Source organism: Rhinoderma darwinii, chromosome 12 (assembly GCF_050947455.1).
Source record: "Rhinoderma darwinii isolate aRhiDar2 chromosome 12, aRhiDar2.hap1, whole genome shotgun sequence".
NCBI classification, from domain to species: Eukaryota; Metazoa; Chordata; class Amphibia; order Anura; family Rhinodermatidae; genus Rhinoderma; species Rhinoderma darwinii.
In genome coordinates, this window is record NC_134698.1 from 50,934,576 (window position 1) to 50,959,292 (window position 24,717).

General features: G+C 43.4%; 1 protein-coding gene across 4 annotated transcripts in view; it reads left to right on the forward strand.

The window, feature by feature from the left end:
• The window catches only part of RYR3 (ryanodine receptor 3), a 658,838-nt gene that overhangs the window by 604,812 nt on the left and 29,309 nt on the right, over positions 1 to 24,717 (forward strand). For all 4 annotated transcript variants that reach the window (XM_075844915.1, XM_075844916.1, XM_075844917.1 and 1 more), the window contains 6 exons: positions 5,040 to 5,098; positions 10,125 to 10,296; positions 12,460 to 12,546; positions 13,082 to 13,288; positions 21,059 to 21,189; positions 24,285 to 24,327. In XM_075844915.1, coding sequence (XP_075701030.1) covers positions 5,040 to 5,098; positions 10,125 to 10,296; positions 12,460 to 12,546; positions 13,082 to 13,288; positions 21,059 to 21,189; positions 24,285 to 24,327 — 699 coding nt within the window. The remainder of the gene's footprint in view (positions 1 to 5,039; positions 5,099 to 10,124; positions 10,297 to 12,459; positions 12,547 to 13,081; positions 13,289 to 21,058; positions 21,190 to 24,284; positions 24,328 to 24,717) is intronic.

A 24,717-nucleotide genomic window follows, 5' to 3' on the forward strand; every position in this document is an offset into this window, starting at 1 on the left:
CTACAGGGGGGGCTGTATGGCGTTATCTACAGGGGGGGCTGTATGGCGTTATCTACAGGGGGGGGCTGTATGGCGTTATCTACATGGGGGTCTGTATGGCGTTCTCTACAGTGGGGGCTGTATGACGTTATCTACAGAGGGGGCTGTATACGCCATACAGCCCCCCCTGTAGAGAACGCCATACTGCCCCCCCGTAGGGAACGCCATACCTCCCCCCCCTGTACGGAAGGCCATACAGCGTCCCCCCTCCCAAAAAAATGCGACCTACAGCATGTCTCACAAAAGACATGTATCCCCTCACAAGGCGCCGCAGAGCCTTTGAACTATGCAAATGAACAGGACCTAAGCTCCTGCCATCTTGGCTGCCATGTGGTTGTCCTCCAATTCCATCATCTAGGGCAGAATCCACTTCCATCCCTTCTCGTGGACCCATCCTGCTTACTGAGAACATCCTACACTAGTGCCAGAGTGAAGCTGCAACCCGCTGGGGCTAACTTTGCTAAAGCTTTGACTTGCAGTCTCTGGGTAGTCATCTGTATATGATCCCCTTGACCTACATCTCCCACAGTGGATCGTAGGGACAGACTACCCAAAGTCCCAAGCAAATATCTTAACGCACAGCCAAGATTTAAATCACTCCATGCTGCGGCCTTGCATATAAGAGAAGCCACAGCCTAGATTTGAGGCCACAAGGGAGTTCCAGTACCCGTTCTTCAGCTACCCATACCAGCTACAAGGCCTCTACCATCTCTAGCTACCTACTGGAGCTTGCCACCCACCAGCTGCTACATCACACTGCCTGGCAGATGGCCCACAGGTCAGTGAGTACCTCTGAAGATTATTGTGAAGGAGACCCCATAAGTTCACCTTTAAACTGACTGTTAATGTATCCCTAATGGTCTCATAAGAATAGAGTTTCAACCCACTTGCCTGGTGAAAAGTCACTTACCTCTCTCCAAGCTACAAGTTGGGGATCCTGTCCTGATACCCTTCATGCTCCCCCCCCCCACCTACCTAACCACGTGCCCACTGGTGAGAAACATTCTCTGCAATATCTGTGGGCTTCCCCTGTGCAAGGTCATTGGCGCACGCTGGGACTGTGGACCTCTTTTTCATACCCCCTCTGCCCATCCATCTACCTGAATCTTCTATGAGCATACTAACCTATTTATTAGGAAATATTCAGCTTCTCTGTCAGGAGCTGCATCATTAATTTCTGTGTGGGTTATCAGTGCCAACCACCCCATGATCCACACGCCTTCTACATAGTTAACAAGTCATGGTGCCACCACCAAAAAAAGGGGAGATGCTGGCAAACGGCTTGACAAATTCAGATGACAAGATGCTGCTACCCATTCGGACTCTCAAACCCCCACAACTACCGCTGGACAAACAGTGGACAACAGTAATCAACAAATACAAAAAAGGTCCTTGTTGCAATACAACAATTCCAATCGGCACTGACAGCCGTGTCTGAGCAAGTAGAAAAACTTTAACAATACCTGGAAAATAGGCTGTGGAGATGCAACCTCCATTTTGTTGGCCTGTAGAACAGGTAGAAGACTCATGTAATACCAGTTTTCCTGAGGACTTGCTGATTAACAACTGCGGCAAAGACTAGTTCATACTCATGTCTGCCACTGAGTATATTCAACTTCCTGCTCAGTAACCAAAACAGTCGCCACCACAGCCAAACTAATACTGACCTATTAGGTATAACCCGGGAATTTGGAAAAAAAAAAATTTCTTCAAAACTGTGCACGATTCACGAGAATACCTGTCCCGTCTTTCCCTTTCTACTATTGCGCAGCCTTATTGGTACGAGTTGGCTGCCCCGATCAACATAGAAAAGATAGAGAGGGCAATATCCAGATCCTCCTTCCTAGTCCTGGGCATTGACAGTTTACTGGTGGAATTTTATAAATCCTATAAGGAATCTTATAATGTCCTGAGACTCCCCAAATCCTTGACTGAGGCTATGATGGTTGTCATCCCCAAACCTGGGAATGACCCTGCCTTGTGCGGGTTTTATTCCCGTATTTCCCTCCTACATTAAAGGGGTTTTCTGAGTTCATGAAAAGTAAAAAAAAACACTGAAATTACATTTGTACTTTATAATAAACATGTTTCTACCCTTTCAACATTATAATCGCTTTTCTAACGCTATCTGCATCCCCATCGCGCGCTCTTTGTTTACATTGTGGGGCTGCAGTTGTGGATTGGGACAGAAGGTCCCGCTTGATGCTGAAACTACATTTCCTGGCATTGCTCCACTCTCCTCCGACTTACTCATTCCCAGTTGTTAGATCCCAGGCATTTCTACCAGACACTATGTAAAGCACTATTCTTTATCTATTAGAGCTGCAGCCCGCAGAGTATGGCGAGGACCACGTATGCATGTTCCCTCCTGCTAAATTGACTGGCCCCTATATGGCACGTCACTAGTGAAGTCTCATATACTGGTGATTGATTAGAGGCTCCTTCACTATAGGATAGGTAAATGGGATGTCACTAGAGCAAGAAGTAAAGATTACGTCATATGGAAACGGGAGCACTATTCTAAAAGTAAATCACAAAGTTTATCTTTCGTCTGTTTCGCTTTTGAAAAGTTGATCTGGGAAAACCCCTTTAAGATACTGGCTAAAATTTAGCCTGCTGTGTCAACCTGCTGATCCATGATATAATGATGAATGGGCGCCACCCTGACCCGTTCCTCCTCCACCACGGCACTAGGCATGAATGCCCCATCCCCTTATTATATGCGATAGCCATAAACCCCTTGCTATCCTGTTTTGAACACATCTGGGTGTCCTTGGACTCCAGATCAACTATTTGGTCGAAACCATCAGCCTATATGCTGATAACACACTGAAATACCTTTCTGACCTGGGCTAATCTTTGCAAATAGTCCTTTCGTTAATAGACCAATTCAGCTTCTACTCAAGCCTAAAAATCAATTGGCAAAAATTCCACATACTTCCTTTTGATATGGGACCCCAGATGGAGTTAGCATTTTCACATCTTTTCCAGTGGTCCACTGCCAATGCATATTTGGGTATCCAAATAATTCATTCAGTACAGGACTTCCACTCCTTTAACCTTTTTCCCCTGCTAAACGATGTCAGATCTAAAATCCGATCTTAGTCTAACCTTTTTATTCCATACCTGCAAGGGCAAGCTTGGTGAAAATAGAACTCCTCCCCAAAATATGTTACATTGTGTTACAGTCACCCATATACATCCCGATTACATCTTGGAATCTTTCAAAGGTAGGAAGCCAAAAGTTTTATCCTCCCAGACATGCAGCTTTATTACTGGGAGGCCCAGTTCTTCCACCTCACCTGGTCGAACAGCTCAGAACTGTCCAGAGCCATGAATCTACCAATTTGACCCTTCTATGATGCCCGTGACACCTACTCCTATCCAGCCCACCTGTTATATTTTGATTCCCCAAGTAGATCCTGCACTTTTACAGACTCTTCCATCTTACGACAAACAAACTATTATGATTGTTTCTGCTACTCATAAAATGTGCTACTATGTGGGATTTGACGATCATAAACCTTTTATGGAATAATCTGGCCCTGTCGGAACAGAAGCATCTTCCCTGCGCACATCTCTGGATGAGAGCTGGAGTTCTTTATATAAGTGATATATATGTGATTATTTGAAAAGCTCCATGATTATATAGACCTCCCTCATAACTACCACCTCCCTTATCTCAATTCGCTGGAGCATCTCTAATCATGAGTGATTTTTATATCCTGAAATTTATTTTACGACGGACGTGCAAGGGAATGATTTTGGTGCTCTATAAGGAATTGCTTGCCTATAAAAACTAGAGATACCCTCTCACCGTAAGATGGACATGGGAATCCGGGAATGGTCCCTAGCATTGGAACCCCTAAACTGGTTTTACTGAACGTATGACTAAAGTTTATTCTCTATAGAACATACTATACCACATTCGATCTGCATAAATTTCGAAAATCAGGGCAAAATCTATGTCCAAAATGCACAAATGTGCCAGGTTCTTTCTTCCACTTGCTTAGGGGTTGTCCTAGAATCCGGCTTCTCAAATTCCTTAACAACATCATGGGGGTATGTGTCTCCGATGAACACAAGTTATGCCTAATTCTAATCCTGCCTGATGATTATCCCTCTCTTTCGAATAGGACTTTCATGTGTGAAACCTTCTTTCAGGCATGTAAAACTGTGTGTCTCAAATGTGGCTGGCCCCACAAAGCCCCTTTTATTTTCTCACTGGATACAGGCAAGTAAGTGCCTCACTGCCTCTGAAGAAATAAGTGAATAAATGTAGAAACACAGAAATCATATTTCACAAAATATGGGCTACATGGATTTGTTTCTCCAATACTATGTGAATGAAGGAGAGAGGCTGCATGACTCCGCCAGGACTGGCCTTACACTGGACAATAGCCTGTGCAGTGCCTTCTGTTGGTGCCCCCATATGGTGTACTGTAAAGTGTGCAAATAACTATAACATTCAGTATGGTGCCCAAATAACACTGCCATACAATGTCTAAATACAGTTGACTAAATAAGGCTATAGAGTTCTGCCAACACTATTCACTGCAAAAATAATATGCTGTGCCATACAAAGTATGACCATGTGACCTGATTATACAGTATATGTCCGTTTTGTTACTATAGCAATAAACAAATTAGCATTCAGCAAAATTGTATTTCATGTGTGTCCAGTTTTGAATGGTTGATCTGGCAGACCCAACCACAGATCAAGTTCCAGAGTAGCCAATCTTTATAAACAGTTCTGAGAAAATTCCTTATCACTTAAAACGAAGCGTGAAAGGAATTACCAGAGGGACCAGCTGTAAAATAAGGTTTGTGGTATCACTTGCAAAATCTTCTCGTTTAATTAGTTTAGCTGCAAAGTCTCTTTGAGTAAAGCAAGCAGAGGATCTGGAATATACGCAGATAACCCTGCTAATTGAATTATTTTAATGGTAATAAAATAACACAAATCACTCTACAATGAATGTCTTACCTTGTTATTGCAGGCAGCGGAAATTGCTAAAGAAAATGAGGACAACTCAAAATCAGAATCCGAGAAGGCCGAGTAAGTTCCCTGAAACGTCGGCTATGAGACATCACAGTAGCACAATAATGGAAAGACCACAAGCAAACTGCACATGTAACTGTGCAACACCTTTCCTATCTATAGCTGTCATCCTGTCTATACTTCCGCCTCATCTTGCATATCTACTGTCATTTTTCTATACTATATTTTAAAGACGCTCTGTCACCACATTATAAGTGGCCTATATTGTACGTGATGTGATCGGCGCTGTAATGTAGATTACAGCGGTGTTTTTTATTTTGAAAAACTATCATTTTTGACGGAGTTATGACTTATATTAGCTTTATGCTAATGAGTTTCTCAATGGACAACTGGGCGTGTTTTACTTTTTGACCAAGTGGGCGTTGTGGAGAGAAGTGTATGACGCTGATTAATCAGCATCATACACTTCTCTCCATTCATTTACTCTGCAGATAGCAATATAGCTATATCGCTATGTGCAGCCACATACACACAATAATGTTACTCAAGTGTCCTACATTATCTCCAGCCAGGACGTGATGTGTATTCAGAATCCTGACCACTTCTGTAGCGTCTCTGTGATTTACAGCACAGCAGGCGTAGTCTCGTGAGATTACGCTGTAAACTGTCATTTACAGCGAGATCTCGCTGTGCTCTGCTGTAAATCACAGAGAAGTGGTCAGGATTCTGAATACACATCACGTCCTGGCTGGAGGTAATGTATATTTATTGTCAGGGCACTGCAGTAATGTTAGTGTTTGTGTATGTGGCTGCACATAATGATATAGCTATATTGCTATCTGCAGAGTAAATGAATGGAGAGAAGTGTATGACGCTGATTGGTCACTGATTGGTCAGCGTCATACACTCCTCTGTACAACGCCCTCTTGGTCAAAAAGTAAAACAAGCCCAGTTGTCCATTGAGAAAGTCATTAGCATAAAGCTAATATAGGTCATAACTCCGTAAAAAATGAGTTTTCCTAAATAAAAAAACACCACTGTAATCTACATTACAGCGCCGATCACATCATGTACAATATAGGCCACTTATAATGTGGTGACAGCCTCTTTAAAGCTTTCATGTCTACTGGGATAATGATAAATGTTGATCCTAATTTAAACAATTCCAACATTATTTTTAAGGTATAGGTATTTAGGTATAGTATTTGAAAAAATCAGCATAAAGTGTCCAAAAAAGTCAGAATACGCGTGTTCAATAAAACAGCATAAAAAAATTTCGCGTTTTTTGGCAGATTACGTGTCAATACGCTGTTGTGTACGTGGCCATACAATGGGTAAAGTAACTGCATTGGTGAAGCTTCCCTTTAAATTTAAAGTCCACTCTTAGGGCTCATTCAGATGAGCGTGTATTACGTCCGTGTGACGGCCGTTAAAATATCGGCACGTCACACAGACTAATGTATTTCAAGGGGGCCATTCACAAGACCCTTGTTTCAAAGGAACGTGTGAAGGGTCCGTCCAGAAAATAGGATATGTTCTATTTTACTGAGTGTCACGCATCCCTCCATAGACTCTAGTCCAGGGGTCTCAAACTCGGCCGGGTAAGTGGGCCGCATATAGAAAAAATGGGAAGTTGACGGGCCGCATTACTTTCAAATTTGATACAATACAAAATTATTGTTAATCAATTAGTTATTTGAACTACTATAACACTATATTACTATAATAATAATAATACTACATTACTAGAATAATAATACTACATTACTATAATAATAGCGCTAAGTTTAAAATTTGAGATATTTCTCCACGTGCTTATTTCAACAATCCAGCTTTCCAGTTTAAGTGTCGCTAAATGCAGTCCAGCGGCTCAGTTAGCACACATGTCAAGATTGGGCAGCCCCTTTTTAGATAGTGCCGCAGTGCCCTCTGTGGATGCTGCCGCAGTGCCCTCTGTGGATGCTGCCGCAGTGCCCTCTGTGGATGCTGCCGCAGTGCCCTCTGTGGATAATGCAACACACCCCTAGATAAGGCCACAGTGCCCTCTGTAGATAAGGCCACAGTGCCCTCTGTAGATAAGGCCACAGTGCCCTCTGTAGATAAGGCCACAGTGCCCTCTGTAGATAATGCAACACATCCCTAGATAATGCCAGTGTCCTCTTCATATACTGTCACACACCCACTTGTAGATAACGCCACAGTGCCCTCTGTAGAGGCTGCCACAGTGCCCTCTGTAGAGGCTGCCACAGTGCCCTCTGTAGAGGCTGCCACAGTGCCCTCTGTAGAGGCTGCCACAGTGCCCTCTGTAGAGGCTGCCCAGTGCCCTCTGTAGAGGCTGCCCCAGTGCCCTCTGTAGAGGCTACCCCAGTGCCCTCTGTAGAGGCTGCCCCAGTGCCCTCTGTAGAGGCTGCCCCAGTGATGTCAGGGGCTTGCCCAGAGCTTGAGTCCCAGGCAGAGCGCTAGTAGGCTCTTCCTGGGACTCCAGCTGTGCTCCTGACATCACTGGGACTCCTGCTCAGGGGAAGCCCCTGACATCATTGTCAATGTATGGACAGCGATGTCAGAGGCTTCCCCAGAGTCCCGGAGCAGAGCCGATAATAGCGCTTTTCCCGGGACTTCGCTCTGAGAAAGACCCTGACACACTGTCCATATATGGGCAGCGATGTCAGGGAATTCCACAGAGTCCCGGAGCAGAGCCTGTACTAGCGCTCTGCCCGGGACTCCGGCTCTGGGGAAGCCCCAGACATCGCTGTTCATATGTGGACAGCGATGTCAGGGAATTCCACAGAGTCCCGGAGCAGAGCCGACACCAGCGCTCTGCTCGGGACTCCGGCTCTGGGGAAGCCCCAGACATCGCTGTTCATATGTGGACAGTGATGTCAGGGAATTCCACATAGTCCAGGAGCAGAGCCGACACCAGCGCTCTGCTCCGCTCTGGGCAAGACCCTGACACACTGTCCATATATGGGCAGCGATGTCAGGGAATTCCACAGAGTCCCGGAGCAGAGCCGACACCAGCGCTCTGCTCGGGACTCCGGCTCTGGGGAAGCCCCAGACATCGCTGTTCATATGTGGACAGCGATGTCAGGGAATTCCACAGAGTCCAGGAGCAGAGCCGACACCAGCGCTCTGCTCCACTCTGGGCAAGACCCTGACACACTGTCCATATATGGGCAGCGATGTCAGGGAATTCCCGGAGCAGAGCCTGTACTAGCGCTCTGCCCGGGACTCCAGCTCTGGGGAAGCCCCAGACATCGCTGTTCATATGTGGACAGCGATGTCAGGGAATTCCACAGAGTCCCGGAGCAGAGCCGACACCAGCTCTGCTCGGGACTCCGGCTCTGGGGAAGCCCCAGACATCGCTGTTCATATGTGGACAGCGATGTCAGGGAATTCCAGAGTCTCGGAGCAGAGCCGATACTAGCGGCTCTGTGTCCCGCGGGCCGCAGATGACAGCCCCAGGGGCCGCATGCGGTCCGCGGGCCGCGTGCTTGAGACCCCTGCTCTAGTCTATGGGGGATCCATGACAATGCGTCCCCCACAGGTGCACCTCGGACGTGAAAAACTTCAGTTTTTCACGTCCAATGTTGCCGACGCTCATCTGAATGTAACCTTAAACACCATAAGTTGTTTTTTTTTAACCTAATAAAATCCAAATTTTTTGCTGACTAATTCCTTAATACAGATTTAAGCCTCTTACACGGCAGTATTTAGATCACTATTTTGCATCAGCATTTGGAAGTTAAAACCTTGAGTGGTCCCAATCACAGATGTACAAATCTTTCCATGATACTTTTTCTGTTAATTCTCCATTCCTGGTTTTGGCTTCCAATTACTGATGCAAAACACTGACCAAGAGTATGTTCCCACATGCAGGATACGCTACAGAATTCTGTGTGGATATTCTGGAGCATTTACAGTAGAAGCAAAGTAGATGAAATTTCTATACACGTCAGCCACATGCTTTAGGAAAAACAAAAATGCAGAAAAATCTTGTGGAAAGTGGGCCTTTTTTCATGCATATGACTGTCCGTGTCGCACCAGTGTGGTTTCCGTCAAGCATCCGTTTTTTTTCGTGTGTGTTTCCCCTTTACAAGCACTTGGTTATACTTTTATTTTTTTCTCTGCATTTTTTTGCAACGGATGCGTGAAAAACGGACACCACACGAATTTCGTCCGTGTACTGTCGTTTTTTTTTTCACGCACCCATAGACTTCAATGGGTGAGTCTGATCCAGAATAGAACATGCGATGAGTTTCATGCAACGGACACCAGCTCCGTGAAAGAACACAGATATGAATAGCCCCATTGAATTGCATTGGTTAGCATGCTGTCAGTTATTTAAACGGACTGCACAAGGATGCAAAATCTTTTTTTTTGTATGTTAAAAAGAACAACCTTTATTTATCTGTTTTCTACAGTTTATTTCTAGCCCCTCTAGTGGACTTGAGACGCGATCGTTTGATCACTGGAACAATACGCAATACCTATGTATTGAAGTATATTGTAATTTTTACTGGCATCTATCAAGCTCTGCCTCCAGCATGGCTTAATAGAAGCACAAAGATGGCAGAACTAGGGGCTTTTATTGACAACCATCGGTACCCCACAATCACATTACAAGGGGGCGATAGGATGACCGTGGCATCTACGTAGTTAGACGGCCAGGATCGGAGTTATCGGAGTGATGTGTCGTTAAGTGGTTAATACCTCCAGTAGCCTTGATCATTAATGGAGAATTAGGATGTCAAATCACCTATCACACAAACATACACATACAGTTAGGATGTAAACATTCATATGAATTAGGGTTAGTGCCCCCATGTCTAAAAATGTTCTAAAAAAAAATAGTCAGTTTGTTGACGGTTTCCCAGTAGCAAAATCTTATCTCTGAAACCAATATGTGATTTATTGCTGCAGCCAGCAGTAGCCAAAGTCATAATTAAAAAATAATGTGTAACATGTCACGTATTGGGGGCACTGTGCCGCATTATACATCCCACATGTTATATATCCAATGATTATCTTTGAGACCACGAAAGTTGTTAGCCATTTACTGATCATAATCATTGGTCATTTTTAGCATGGAAGATGGTGAGAAAAAGGACAAAGCTAAGGCAGAAGAACTGTCTGAATTCTTGGAAAGTAAAGAGGGGCCAAGAAGGAAGAGGAGACGAGGACAGAAAAAAGAAGAGCATGAAGCATTTATGGCAAATTTCCTGGCAGGACTGGAGATCTACCAGACTAAAATGCTGGTAAGAGATTATCTTGATTTTGGTTATGGAAAGGTGTAGATAAATCAAAACAAAAAGAGGAGTTGTTGCCAATAGTAACCAATTTTTTCAGGACAAACTGTAGTTTTTATTGGTACCATTTTGGAGTACATACGCCTTTTTGATCACTTTTTTTATTTAATTTTATTTGGGAGGTAAGGTGACCAAAAACAGCAATTCTGTCGTTATGGTTTTTTTAACGGCGTAAATGTTATAATATAATAGTTTGGACTGTGAAGGACGCAGCGATACCAATTATGTTTATTTTTTTACATTACTTTTGGGGCGAAAATTATAAAAGTTTTTGTACACGGTTCATATTTTTTTTTGTATATGAAAAAAACATTTATTTAAAGGGGTTTCCCACCAGGTACCTTTATGACATATCCACAGAATATGTCATAAATGTCAGATAGATGTTGGTCCCACCTCTGGGACCCGCACCTATCTCTAGAACGGGGCCCCCTAAACCCCATTCTGCCACGCTGTGTTGCGGCTGAAGCAGGTGAATTCCAACCATAATAAAATAAACAGGGAAAGCTAGCTGAGCTACGCTGTTTTCTTAAGTCCCATAGAACTGAATAGTAGTTACGGAAACAGCGTGGGACCCGCATCTATCTGATATTTATGACATATCCTGTGAATATGTCATAAATATCCCTGGTGGGAAAACCCCAATTATTTTTTTTTTTCTACAGTTTTATTTTTAATCCCTAGGTGACTAGTATTGGAGTGTATTGTAATTTTTACATTCCTCAGGCAGGGCCTAATAAGAGCACAAAGATGGCAAACCTAGTGGTCTAAGTGACTGCGTCACCTAAGATTGCTACTTTCAATGTAAAAATGTTAGCTGGAATCGGATTGGTTGCCATTGCACTAGTTTTGATACATCTCCCCATCAACAGTCAGATGAGACTTGAGGCCCTTTTACACAGGCCAATTATTGGGATAGCGATTGTTCACAGAACGCTCGTTTCCAATCATTTCCCTGTGTAAAAAGGCCAATGAGCGAGCCAACACTCCTTCATCGACTGATCGTATTGTTTCTGCAGCACAACATATTATCGTTGTCGGCAGCACATCTCCCTGTGTAAACAGAGAGACATGCTGCCAACATGTTAATGTATGAGGACAGTAACGATCGCTCATGCCCATACAACACAGATCATATGCTCCTTGTGAAAGGAGAAATCTAGCACCGATCAATGAGCTCCGATCAACGAGCCGTTTCGTTGGTCGTTGCTACGGCCAAAATAGACCGGTGTTAAAGGAACCTAAGTTTTCGACATTTATAACCCATAAAGAATCGAATAAGCTGTAGCCAAAATTCTCTGAGGATTCTAGTTCGGATACACTGCGTAGTTTTCCACAGCGTATCCGACCTGTGTGAATGTACCCTGAAGGTAATAACTGATATTTGATTTGAACAGCTCACCTCCTCCCAATGTTTCTTCTGCACATCACAAAGCATGCCCACAACACTCTCCCATAAAGGTCAATGAGAGGTTTCCTGATTTAAGTTTTTTCTTTTATGTCTATGTGGATTTTGTTCACAGCTCTGGAAAGATGGCAGCCCTCATAATCAAATAAAGAAAATAGAATAAAAATGTACAAATATACAATCATTAAAAAAATGATTAGAGAAAGAGAATCTTTCAGTACCTGGTTTTAAATAGTATAAATATAATGTAATACATTCTATTCAAGGAAACACTAAGTGGGTGAGAATTAAATAGCTTGAGAATAAGGAAAGGTTGAAAGGATGAGCCTGTGGCAATCCAAAAGTATATAGGCATCGTGACCCATTTTTTCTTTACATTCTATGCATGATGGACTTGCTACATCTCATAATGACTACCATAGAGGAGTAATATAACTGCACTCTGCCTTGCCCTACTTGTGCAATGTCAGTGTTTCAGAAATGATCCATCTTGTTTTAAATTACCCTTCTGTGACTCTCGAGAGAAGAAAGTTACTCGGCCAAGATGAAAATAGGAATGACATTTTTACATTTGATAATTATTTGAAGGTTCAAACCAAATGACCAAAAGTGGAACATGTTCAGATCTCCCCAGAGAGACCACATAGAACTTTAGAGACGTGTTGTAAACGCTTTAATCTGTATTTTCTTCGATCTCTTTTCAGAATTACTTGGCCAGAAATTTCTACAATCTACGATTCCTCGCTCTCTTTGTGGCATTCGCCATTAACTTTATTCTATTGTTTTACAAGGTAAAGCTTTCTGTATGATACCATTTTTTGTTCTGCATCATAGAGGGGTCTTTATTTAAAGTACTTTAGGAATAGATTCTTTTCTCACATTGCTGGATCTATTGTCCTCTTATGAGGAAGACTTTCTTTGAAGATAGACTCTCAGTGTCTCTTCCCAAGACAAGCTTCATTGTCAGGATCATACTGCAGCTCTACGGTGCTTTCTTGTGCCTCCTCATTATGTTGCTCTGCTGCCGTCTATGTGGTAAGAAGGTTAAACAGTGAAAAAGATAAAATGCATTTGTAGATTCTGTGTACTGAAGTTTGTACAGACATTGTCCTGGTATCATAGGAAATAGATGAACGTCTGAGGAAATATTTGTACAAGAAACTTAATTCGCCTTGTGGGGGTCGTGGCAATGTAAACTATGTGAATCCTTCATTAGCCTTGATATACAGCATTGAGGAACCCTGTATAGCTAGTTTAATAATTCACTTAACGCTAGTTCTGATGACACAGTTGTTAAACATTGCTTTACTTCATACGTTTTTCTAGGTCACAGAGGAACCCTCAAATGAAGACCCCGATAATGATTCCAACATATGGAACACATACCAAGAAGATGAGGAAGATACAGAAGAAGGAGCGGTTTATTTTGTCCTTCAGGAAAACACTGGCTATATGGCTCCAACACTGCGCATCTTAGCTATTATTCACACTATCATCTCTTTCGTTTGTGTTATTGGATACTACTGTCTTAAGGTATGCAGCCAAAATTTACCATTCAGAGTAGATGACCAAAGTCTTGTTTCACTGCTCTACAGAAGTGGTCAACTACTATACAGTACATACAATAACCTGCGGGTCACTAGGAGGGACAGATAGATGCGAGTCCCAGAGGTAGAAATTAGCCTTTAAGTTGGTCTACACCTTATAGCTATCTCCTTTGACCCCCCCCAAACACATGCATGCATGGCCAAGTGTGCATATGTACCCAAAGGGGAGAGGGGATTGAGCAGCTGCCAGACTGTGCTTATTCCTCAGGTCGATCACAATCCGCCAGTAATTATAAGCCAAGGCTTATTAAGGGTAGGAACATACTGGGCCTAAACACTGCAGATTTTCCGCAATGGATTTCATTGTGGTAAATCTGCAGTGTAATACAGTAGCAGCACTGTGGTGGAGATTTTTTTTTTTTTTTAATCAAACAAGTTTTTATTGATAATACAACATCAGTTATACAGCCTTTACATTTCTTACAGTACTTTACAAAAAACATATAAAATTAACATAACATCACTTAAGTAGTGCAAAATTTCTTCAAGTACTTTATAGCATGTATACAACATCTTTGGTTATACCATCACCTATTTCTCCCTCCAACTGAACTACCCCCCTCCCTTGCAGTACTCCCTCTCTTCCCTGATTTTTCCACCACTCCTCCTCCGTGTCTCTTTCATAGTAAACCGATATTTCACCAGATCTTAAACATGTATATGTGTCATCCCTCCTCCAAATCTTATCTAGTGATCCGCATTGCCATAGGCTTGTACCCATTTACCCCATTGTTTCTCGTATTTCTGAATTGTCCCTCTTTTCAGATATATCCGCTGTTCCAGTGATACCGTGTGGTTAACATACCCAACCAGTTCAGCTACCTCCGGGGGATCCGCCTGCAGCCAATATTTTGCGATTAGTTTCCTAGCATGATACAAAATCTTTTTAATAGACATTAGCTCCATTCCATCCCCTCCTTCCTCCCCAATGCAGCCCAGTAAGAATATTTTAGGTTCTATTGGGAAATCTCTCCCATATACTTTAGACACCACACTTTTAACTTCCCTCCAATAGCCTTCTAGCAGCGGGCAGCTCCAAAACATATGCTTTATGTCCGCCCCATCAAACATACACCTGGGACATTCCTTAGTTGATCTAATGTGCATTTGCCATAGCACCTTAGGCGTCCTATACACCCTGTGTAATAGAAAAAGTTGTGACCTCCTGTGCGTTACACTAATAGAGAGTTGTTTAGATGATCCCAGTATCTCCTCCCAGTCTTCATCCCCTATGGGTCCTACATCCTCTTCCCATTTACGTCTGATTTCCACCAACGGGTCTCCCAGAAAACAAGAGAGTAGCGTATTATATAGCACCGAGATAATCCCTTTAGTGTCTTTTGCCCCTAGTACCCGCTCCATCCCTCCCATGGTGGAACAGCTCAAATCCACCAGTCTCTCTTGAGCCTGCGCCGCATGCCTTAATTGAAGATATTGGTAGAACAGTCGGTGTGAGAGTCCAAACTCCTCCTGTATTTGAGCAAAGGGCTTAAGAACACCTCCCTCATACAGCTGGTACACATATCTAATCCCCGCCTGTTCCCAGTCTTGAAATCCTTCCAGCATATTAAATTCCCATAGGTATGGATTGCCCCATAAAGGCATATAGTTGGAGCATCCCGTGGCCCCCAATAATTTCTTACTTTCCCACCAAACTCTATGTATTAATAGTAAAGTCGGCTTTCCTCTTGCCTCCCTCCTTAATTTATGAGATTCCATGGCCTCTAATACATCCGTTCTCTGACCCATATAATACACCAGTTTCCCACTAGAATCCCACTCCTCCCTATTCTTCCAGCCCTTAAAGTGTTGTAATTGGGCCGCTAGATAATATATCCATGCATTCGGAATAGCTAACCCTCCCTGTTCCACTGGTAGTTGTAGTTTATCCAGTTTTATCCTGGGGATCCCCCTTTTCCACACCAAGTCCCTAAACAAGTTGTGGATTCTTCTGAACCAGTATTTAGGCAGCCACACTGGGGCATTGTGCACCACATAAAGAATCTGGGGCATCAGAATCATTTTGATGAGATTTGCTCGACCCAGTGCTGACAGTGGTAGCCCGAGCCATATTTTGGTCTTATCCGTGAGTTTGTTCAACAATGGTATCACATTTAGTTCAATAAAGTCCTGCACCCTCGCCGATATCATGATTCCCAGATACTTAAATTTCTGTACGCACGGTACCTCAACTCCTCCAATCACCAATGGCGTATCTACTGGCTGGAGTGGCAACAACACCGACTTATTCCAATTAATTTTTAGTCCTGAAAATCTACCGAAGCGCTCCAATACATTCATTATTACTGGCAATGAGTAATTTATTTCCCCCAAGAACATCAAAATATCATCCGCATATAATGCTATGCGCTCCTCCAGCTCCCCACACCGAAACCCTTCTATCCCTGGATGCTGTCTTACCATATTGGCTAGGGGTTCAATTGCCAACGCAAATAGTAGTGGCGAAAGTGGGCATCCCTGTCGCGTCCCCCTCCCCAGTCTGAAGGAATCTGACATCCTTCCATTTGCTCTTATCCTAGCTACCGGCTCTTTATATAATAATTGTATCCATTTTATAAATTTCTTTCCAAAGCCAATCCGTTCCAAGACAGCCCACAGATACCCCCACTCCACACTATCAAACGCCTTGGCGGCATCTAAAGACAGCACTGCTCTACACCGCGCATCCGGAGCATCTGTCTGCAAATTCAGGAAAAGTCTACGTAGATTAACTGCCGTAGAGCGCGATGGCATGAATCCCGACTGATCTGTCCCCACAATTTTAGTCACTACTCGCGACAGCCTATTAGCCAGTACTTTCGCTAAAATTTTAATGTCCGTGGTTAATAGAGATATCGGTCTGTATGAGTCAGGTTGTTTCCGATCTTTCCCTTCCTTGGGGATTACGACTATAACAGCTTCATACATTGTCTGCGGTAAACGCCCCCTGGTGAAACTATCCTGGAACACTTCCAATAACTCCGGCAGAACCGTCTCCCCATATGCTTTATACAATTCAGTTGGTATACCATCTATCCCTGGAGCCTTTTCGTTTGCCATAGAAGTTAACGCTTCCTGTATTTCCTCTAGCGTAATTGGCTCTTCCAATCCCTCTCTCTCCTCCTCCCCCAGGGTAACCCATGTCATTTCTGCCAGATATTCTGACAGCAGATCCTCCGAGTAGTCCACCTTAGTACAATACAGTTCCTTGTAAAATGATGTTAACACCTCTAATATATCCCCTGTTTCTCCAACCAGAGTCCCATGCACTGTCTGCAGCTGATGAATGAACGCACTTTCCCGCATCGGCCGTGCCATATTTGCTAACAGTCTGCCCGCCATTTCACCCTCCTCATAGTATTTTTGTTGTAAGAATAGTCTTTTATTAGCCGCTTGCTCCAGCTGATGTTCCCTAAGCAATTTCTGAGCAACCTTCCATTGGGCTAGTGTTTCCGCAGTGTTATTAGTAACGTGCCTCTCCTCTGTTACTGTGACCCTATCTGTCAAATGTTGACCCATTTGTCGCGACTTAGTTTTAATGAGCGAGATCTCCCGTATATACACTCCCCTTATAGTCGCCTTCATAGCATCCCATAAAATATCCATAGGGACCGTACCTTTATTAAATTCAAAGTATTCTTGCAGACTCATATTTATTATCTCCTCTCCCACTAACCGTATCCAGAACGGATTTAACCTCCAGTGCATTCTCAACCCCCCCATCTCTGAGCTTGTTCGGAGCTTAAGTAACATTGGGGAGTGATCAGACAGTGCCCGTGGTAAGTATTCCACCCCTTCCACACATTCCATCCCCATTCCATTATTAAACATTAGATCTATTCGTGATAATGATCCATATGTAGATGATACACACGAATATTGCGTAGCAGAGGGCCATTTTGCCCGCCAAATATCTGTAAACCCAGCCTCCATCATGTACTTTCCGAATCTCGTCAGGCCAATATCTCCCACCCCTCCCCCTTTTGGAAATTTATCCCACCCTTTATTCATTATGTTGTTGAAGTCTCCCATCAATATAGTCGGTATCATAGGCCACCCAGCCAGTTTCTCCAGCACCTCTCTCATCGGACCCACAGAATACGGGGGAGGCACATACAACACCACAATTATACATTCCCAGTTAAACAGTTTACAGTGCACCCCAACATATCTACCTGCCCTATCTTTAAAGGAATCTATACAGCTAAAAGGCACATCCCTATGAACCAGGAGGCTAACCCCCCTTGAGTATGTAGAATGAAAGGAGTGAAAACTATGTCGAATCCAAACCCTATGCGCTTGCTGCACCGTGTCAATAGTAAGATGAGTTTCCTGCAAACCCATCACTCCAGCAGACTGTCCTTTCAGGTATTCAAAGATAGCTCGCCTTTTTGTTACCTCCCCCATACCTCTCACATTCCAGGACAGAAGATTTACCCTACCCCCCATCTGAATCTTTTTTGCATTTGACAGTGGCTATTTCCATTACTCCCAATGACAATCAGAGCGTACTGCGTTTCAAACTCCCTTTCCCTCCCAAACATCCCCCCTCCCCCCACCCCCTCCCACTCAACTTTCCATAAACCTACCCTCCTCAGAGGGCCTGGGCTGATGAAGAAAACTTCACCACCATGACCATACAGCTTCCCTTTCACATTGTAGAAATCCATCTGTTTCCACAATTTAACCTCCAAAACCAAGAACCTCCCGCCACCTTCTCCTCAATAAACAAGTAGCATTTTTATGACTCCTACATTCAATTCTGCCTTTAGACTGACAGCATCTTTCCTCTCCTCCCGCCAACAATGAGATATAGACATCATCTTAACAAAAATCAACATATAAATGCAGAAAATAATGCCTTATATTCTTGCGCAAGTCCTCTTCCTTCCACCATAGCAGAGTCCCGACTTCACCCATCCATTTGTTGATCACGCCGCCGCTTCCTCCGGATCATGTCGTAGTCGAGCCTCGTGACTATCCAACCACCGTAACGCATCTTTCGGATTTTCAAAGAATTGTACGGATCCTAATGCCGCCACTCGGAGCTTAGCCGGATACAACATGGAGTACTGAACTCGAAGATTCCTCAGTCGTCTTTTAATGTCCAGAAATTGCATCCTCCGTTTCTGTATCTCCGCAGAGAAATCTGGATAGAACGACACTTTCACCCCGTTCACTCTTATATCTTGCCTTTCTCGGGCCTGTCGAAGAATCAGATCTCTGTCCTTATAATGAAGCAATTTCACTAGCACCGGTCTCGGTGGCCTCCCAGGTGGGCCCGGTCGTGTGGGCACTCTATGAGCTCTTTCCACCGCAAACAGTGGGGTCAGCGATTCCTTGCCAAAAACCTCCAGTAGCCATTTTTCAAAGAAAGCATCTGGATTGGACCCCTCAACTTTTTCAGGGATGCCCACCATCCTGACGTTATTTCGACGCAAGCGGTTCTCCAGGTCATCGGTTTTTGCTAAAAGATACGTAACATCTACCGCCACAGCATTCACGTCTCTTCTCATAGGCAGCATACTGTCTTCTATTTCGCTGACTCGACCCTCCACCGCTGTCGTGCGTTCCGACACTTTCTGAAGATCATGCCGTATTATGGACAAATCTTCCTTAATTGCCCCCACCTGGCAGGTAAGTTTAGCTAGCGTGCTATTGCTCAGGCTTACCGCCGAAAAAACATCTGCCAGCGTTGGGCCCGGTTTGTCCAGGGTCTGTACACCTCGATCCAATCCTCCTCCTAAGTCATCTGCAACAGTCTCCCCATTCTCTTCCTCCTCTGCCTCCATTTGCGCTCGCAGCGGTTCAAATCTAGATCCAGAACGGCCAGCCTGCTCCTTCCCTCCATCCGCCATCCTTTCCCTCTTATCACTGTTCACAGGGGTTTTTCTGGCAAAGCGTTCCAGCCGCGATGCCGCCGCCCCTCTCACATCCCTGTTCCCTGCATATGAGCACATGTCAGCGCCATCTTGCGCCCCCAGCTCACCGTCCTCTGCCGTCCTGGATCTCCTGGATCGGGTCATCACAGCCTCCGATGCGTCCAGAATTTTGTCTCCCTGATCACCACGATTTCCCCTCTCTCCTCAGGTATGTCTCCGGTAGGAGAACTGAGTCTTTAGGATGGTTCTGTAGGATATCGGCAGCGGGAGCTCCGGTTTATGCTTCCTTTCACATGCGCTGCTAAGCCACGCCCCACTGTGGTGGAGATTTAAACAAATCTCAAACACACAGCGGAAAAAATCTGCCAAAAAACGTTTATAAATTGACCTGCGGTGCAGTTTTTTAATAACAGCTCCTTGGTTGTGGTTGTGGGTTTTCCCAATTGAATTCAATGGGGAGGTAAAACCAGCAAAAAAGAGCTATGTGTTGCGACTTTTGCAGTGGAAACGCTGCGATTCCGCCACAAAAATCTCAAATGAGAAGAAAAAACCCCCCAGCTTTTTTTGAGTTCAAATTAATTTAAAAAAATTTAGTTACCCCTGGCTGTTGTCCTAGCAACGCGATCTTCTGTTCTGCGCGTAGCCCAGCCTTTCCGGGATGATATTTCATCCCATGTGACTGTTGAAGCCAACTACAGCGTCATCCCAGGAGGCCGGGCTACACTTAGAAGAGAGTTGTTGCCATGACATTTTTTATATTCCTGCAGTATTTACGCAGCGGACTTTCAGTTGGAATTCCCTGCGGCTCTCAGGACTGACATGCTGTGTACTTTTACGCAACATATCCATCCTGTGTGTTCATACCCTATCACAGTCCCTTACATGCAATCCTGTGTGTTCATACCCTATCACAGTCCCTTACATGCAATGTATTCTACAGTATAATGCGCTGTTATTTTAATTCTATGGTGGGCCCCTGCACATATTTTATGTCTATCCCTGTAGCCACCACTAGTCTCCAGCAGTGTAGCTATTCTTCTCTGCCACAATTAGCTGCCGATAGCACTCGCATGATTCTAAACGTTAACTGCTATAGAGGATGTACTGCATGATGGATGCACAAAAAAAATTGTTATGCTAGTTACATTAAAATACAGAGTGGACTATGAATGTGTGAACATCAGCATATACATAACAAAAATACATTTTCATTGGGATTCATTAGCAATCAGAACGTAAAATATAAATGGAACATATAGGGCATCCAGAAGTCCCCATATGTTTCAAACGGGATGTCTTTCATGAATGTCAAGATATTGATTTTTTACTAGAACCAGGAGAAGACGTGATGTCTGTAGATTCTACAACTTCTACTTAATACACCAACCTGTATAGTTTTTTGTTTTTTTTAGTAAGATTCTCCATCTACTGTATGTTCCCTTTATGATCCAGATTCCTTAGTGGCTACGTGTATTCCGTTTTTTGGGTTACGCAAGTTAAAAGGTTCATATGGAGAACGCCCCAGGCCAGTAGCATTCCCCTAAGCAAAACCTCTGCATATCTTTCAAGTACCTTGTAACATGGAGGTACGGTGGCCGACCAAACCTGCTCTAACAATCATAACCAGTTTATTCCCCTAGGGAATCTAAAAATGAAATGCAATAAAAATCTACTGTACACATCGCGCATACTGGGAAATCACTACAGCGATAGACATATCCATTGTATTCTTTCTGTTCCTTTTAAAAGGTGTGAATAGATGATGCAGTTACCTGGATGTTAATCATGCTTATCCATCTATTCTCTCCCCAAAGGTTCCACTGGTGGTATTTAAACGGGAGAAGGAAATTGCTCGCAATGTAGAGTTTGATGGTCTGTATATCACAGAGCAGCCCTCAGATGATGACATCAAAGGGCAATGGGATCGTCTTGTTATAAATACCCCGTAAGAAACCCAGTTTTTATTCTTCTAATCTATTATCTTTTGTGTTTACATATGTAGCAGAGCTTAATTTATCAATGTAGCAGCTGTACATGTAACACTTTGTGGTATCAAAGTACAGTACATTGTTCTATTAGATTTTCCATGGGACTGCAGGGTAAATGACAAATTCTGCACTGCTACATCTGGACTACCTATGTTTGATCGGGGTGCACCTTTGGGCCATCAGCAATCTGAGCAGGAAATCTCTGACTGACAAAAAGTCTTCTCCAAGTACAATGGACATATTGTAGATACTATCACGAGATAGTTAAAGAGGCTCTGTCACCAGATTTTGCAACCCCTATCTCCTATTGCAGCAGATCGGCGCTGCAATGGAGATAAGAGTAACGTTTTTTGTTTTTTTTAAAACGAGCATTTCTGGCCAAGTTATGACCATTTTTATATTTATGTAAATGAGGCTTTCTAAAGTACAACTGGGCGTGTTTAAAGTAAAAGTACAACTGGGCGTGTATTATGTGTTACATCTGGGCGTGTTTACTTCTTTTACTAGCTGGGCGTTGTGTATAGAAGTATCAGCCAATTCTCTTCACAACGCCCAGCTTCTGACACGATGCAGGACCTGGGGCAGGAAGTGAGTGACGACACAGCGTGATCTCTTGAGAACACGGCTGTGTCTGCACTGCCAGAAGCTGGGCGTTGTGAAGAGAAGTGGATGACACTTCTATACACAACGCCCAGCTAGTAAAAGAAGTAAAAACGCCCCGATGTACGCACATAATACACGCCCAGTTGTACTTTTACTTTAAACACGCCCAGTTGTACTTTAGAAAGCCTCATTTACATAAATATAAAAATGGTCATAACTTGGCCAAAAATGCTCGTTTAAAAAAACAAAAAACTTTACTCTTATCTCCATTGCAGCTACTATCTGCTGCAATACAAGATAGGGGTTGCAAAATCTGTCAATAGAATTTGCAGTGAGATGTGACCTCCTGTAGCCATCAGTAATCAGGACTTATTTTCCCTTTTAGTAGCATGATCAGGGCCAGAGCTGAATGGCCTAAACACGTTTGCTCCTTTACCTAGCAAACAGCAGGGCCAATTTATTAGGGAGTCTTAAGAATACCCTAATGCAGTGTTTCCTAACTTGGGTTACATTGAATCTTGGGGTTCCTTGGAACCTGGTCACCAGAAGATACCAGCTGTTAGTTTGACAGTAGTGATGGCAGTGATTCCAGCTTTCTGAACAAAACTGCTTAGTCTGCCCCTTTTAAGTAAAGAAATCTGGACCAGAAGATATGTTTAGCAGAGGAAAAAGATGCACTGTTCTCCCTCACACTAAGCTTCTTTGAAAAAGCAGCAAAGATTCCCCGTTAGGGGGTTATATTTTAGGAGTTGCCATATTAAGAAAGTACAATACATAAGGAACACTGTTTGCTGTAGTTTCCTAAATCTAATGACATCAGCCTATGCAGAGAGCTGCTACTATCATTTATCTCTGAATGTTCGAGGCATTGGAGATATGCAAGTTAAAATACTCCTTATGCTGGCAGACGTTCTGGACCTTTAATTAAAACTGATCTGTCATGCTGCCCTATATAAGGTCACTTTCACATGGCAGTATGAAGCCAAAACCAGGGGTGGAACCCTCACAGAAAAAGGAGAAAGATGTGCACCTCTTCCTTGTTTAGGACACCCTCCTGGTTTTGGCTTACAAAGTCTGTTGCAGAATACTGACCAAAATACTGCTATGTGAAAGTGGCCTAAAGGTGTATTCATGAGGGGAGCACTCCCGCCGCCCTCCTCACAGTGATTGGCGGGCTGCCATATATACAGAAACACAGGATCCAGCCGTCAATCACTGCAGGGAAAGGCGAGGAAGCGTAGTTATGAGTCCAGTGTATTCTTCGATCACTGCTATAAGTCACACAGCACAATATTATTATGTGACGTTTTGGCTAATTGGAGAGCAAACCTATCCCCAAACTATGTTGCCCTTACATAGGACAGATCAAATTTTATTAATTGAAGACGACACTTTCCCCAGCCAGAAGTAGCTGACTACAGCAAACTATAGAGTTCAGTCAAAAATAGAGTAGATATACTGTAGATAAGACAAGATTTATTGTTCCTAAGGCTTCGTTCACATCTGCGCCAGGGCTCCGTTCCGTCTGTCACGGTAGTCGACCACGGTATTGATTCAGTCAAAACGACGGAACCCTTGCACAACGGAGACAAACGGAAACCATTGGCACCATTGAAACCTATGGTTTCCGTTTGTGTCTGCTAGGGCTCCGCTCCGACAGAAAGCACCGACGGAACGTCAGAACGGAGCCCTAGCGCAGATGTGAACGAAGCCTTATATAAACGCGCAGGTCTAATGATTACATAGGTAAATAGTCACCAGATAGAATGCGGTCATTTCTATAGTAAAGTTAGGCCTTATTCACAAAAAATTACAGATGTGTCCACCCATAACTTTTCTTGACTTGCATTAAGTTACAATTTATCATGATACCAATTCAATACAATCTCGCGCCATCAAGTACCAAAACGTAAACATTTTCCTTAATATAGGAGTCTATGGGCGGCGGAGAGCATCCAACAGAGGCATCCATCACACCCATTAAGTAAAAAAAATGTATACGTTTAACATATAGGCTTGTTTAACATGGGAGACTATGGGCAATGGATGGCTGACTGATGGCATCAATGGGAGGCATGCTCATGTGAATAAGGCCTTAGTAATAGGTCATCCCTGCAAATAAATTCTTCATGTTACAAATAAATATTTTATATATTCTTTAGCCCTTCACCAGAGGAAAGACTGTAGAAATAGGGTTGATATGAGATAGCGTTTCCAGGAATTAGAAAGGTGGATATGAAATTGTTATCTCTTATTATATACGTATGGCTTACATATAGTGATCTGTACATTGCATTGTAATAAGTAGCAGTAGTGCAGCTCTCTACCAGGACCCGCAGCTTTCAGTGGGGTTTCTGTCATTTAAATGTACATCATGTGAATCTATTTTATGATTTCATCACGATGCAGGTGATGTGAATAATGTGACATTTTATTATTCTGTTTGTAGGTCATTTCCTAATAATTACTGGGATAAATTTGTTAAAAGGAAGGTAAGATGTTAATCCTAAGTGCATGTGTGCTAGGAATCCATATTTTTCATTATTATGATATAGCTGTATATAAAAGACCTGCGCTATCATTATTCCAGTGTATTGTTGCTTTTCTGTGTACTGCACAATGTTACTCAGGGCAGCTATACATTATATGTATTGTGCTGGCTCTTAGATGGGCACTCGCTGGATTACAGACATGCAGCTTTATTTTCTGAACAATTCCACATTTTAATCCGAGTGTAACATCCAGTAGATAAGTTTCCATGGATATTAAGTCTTATAGAAAAGATGTTAAGTCCCAGCTGAGCACGAGGTGAATTTACCGTATGAAATGCTGCCAGCAATCTACAACTCATTGTTACAACCTTTGGCTATAAGAACACATGA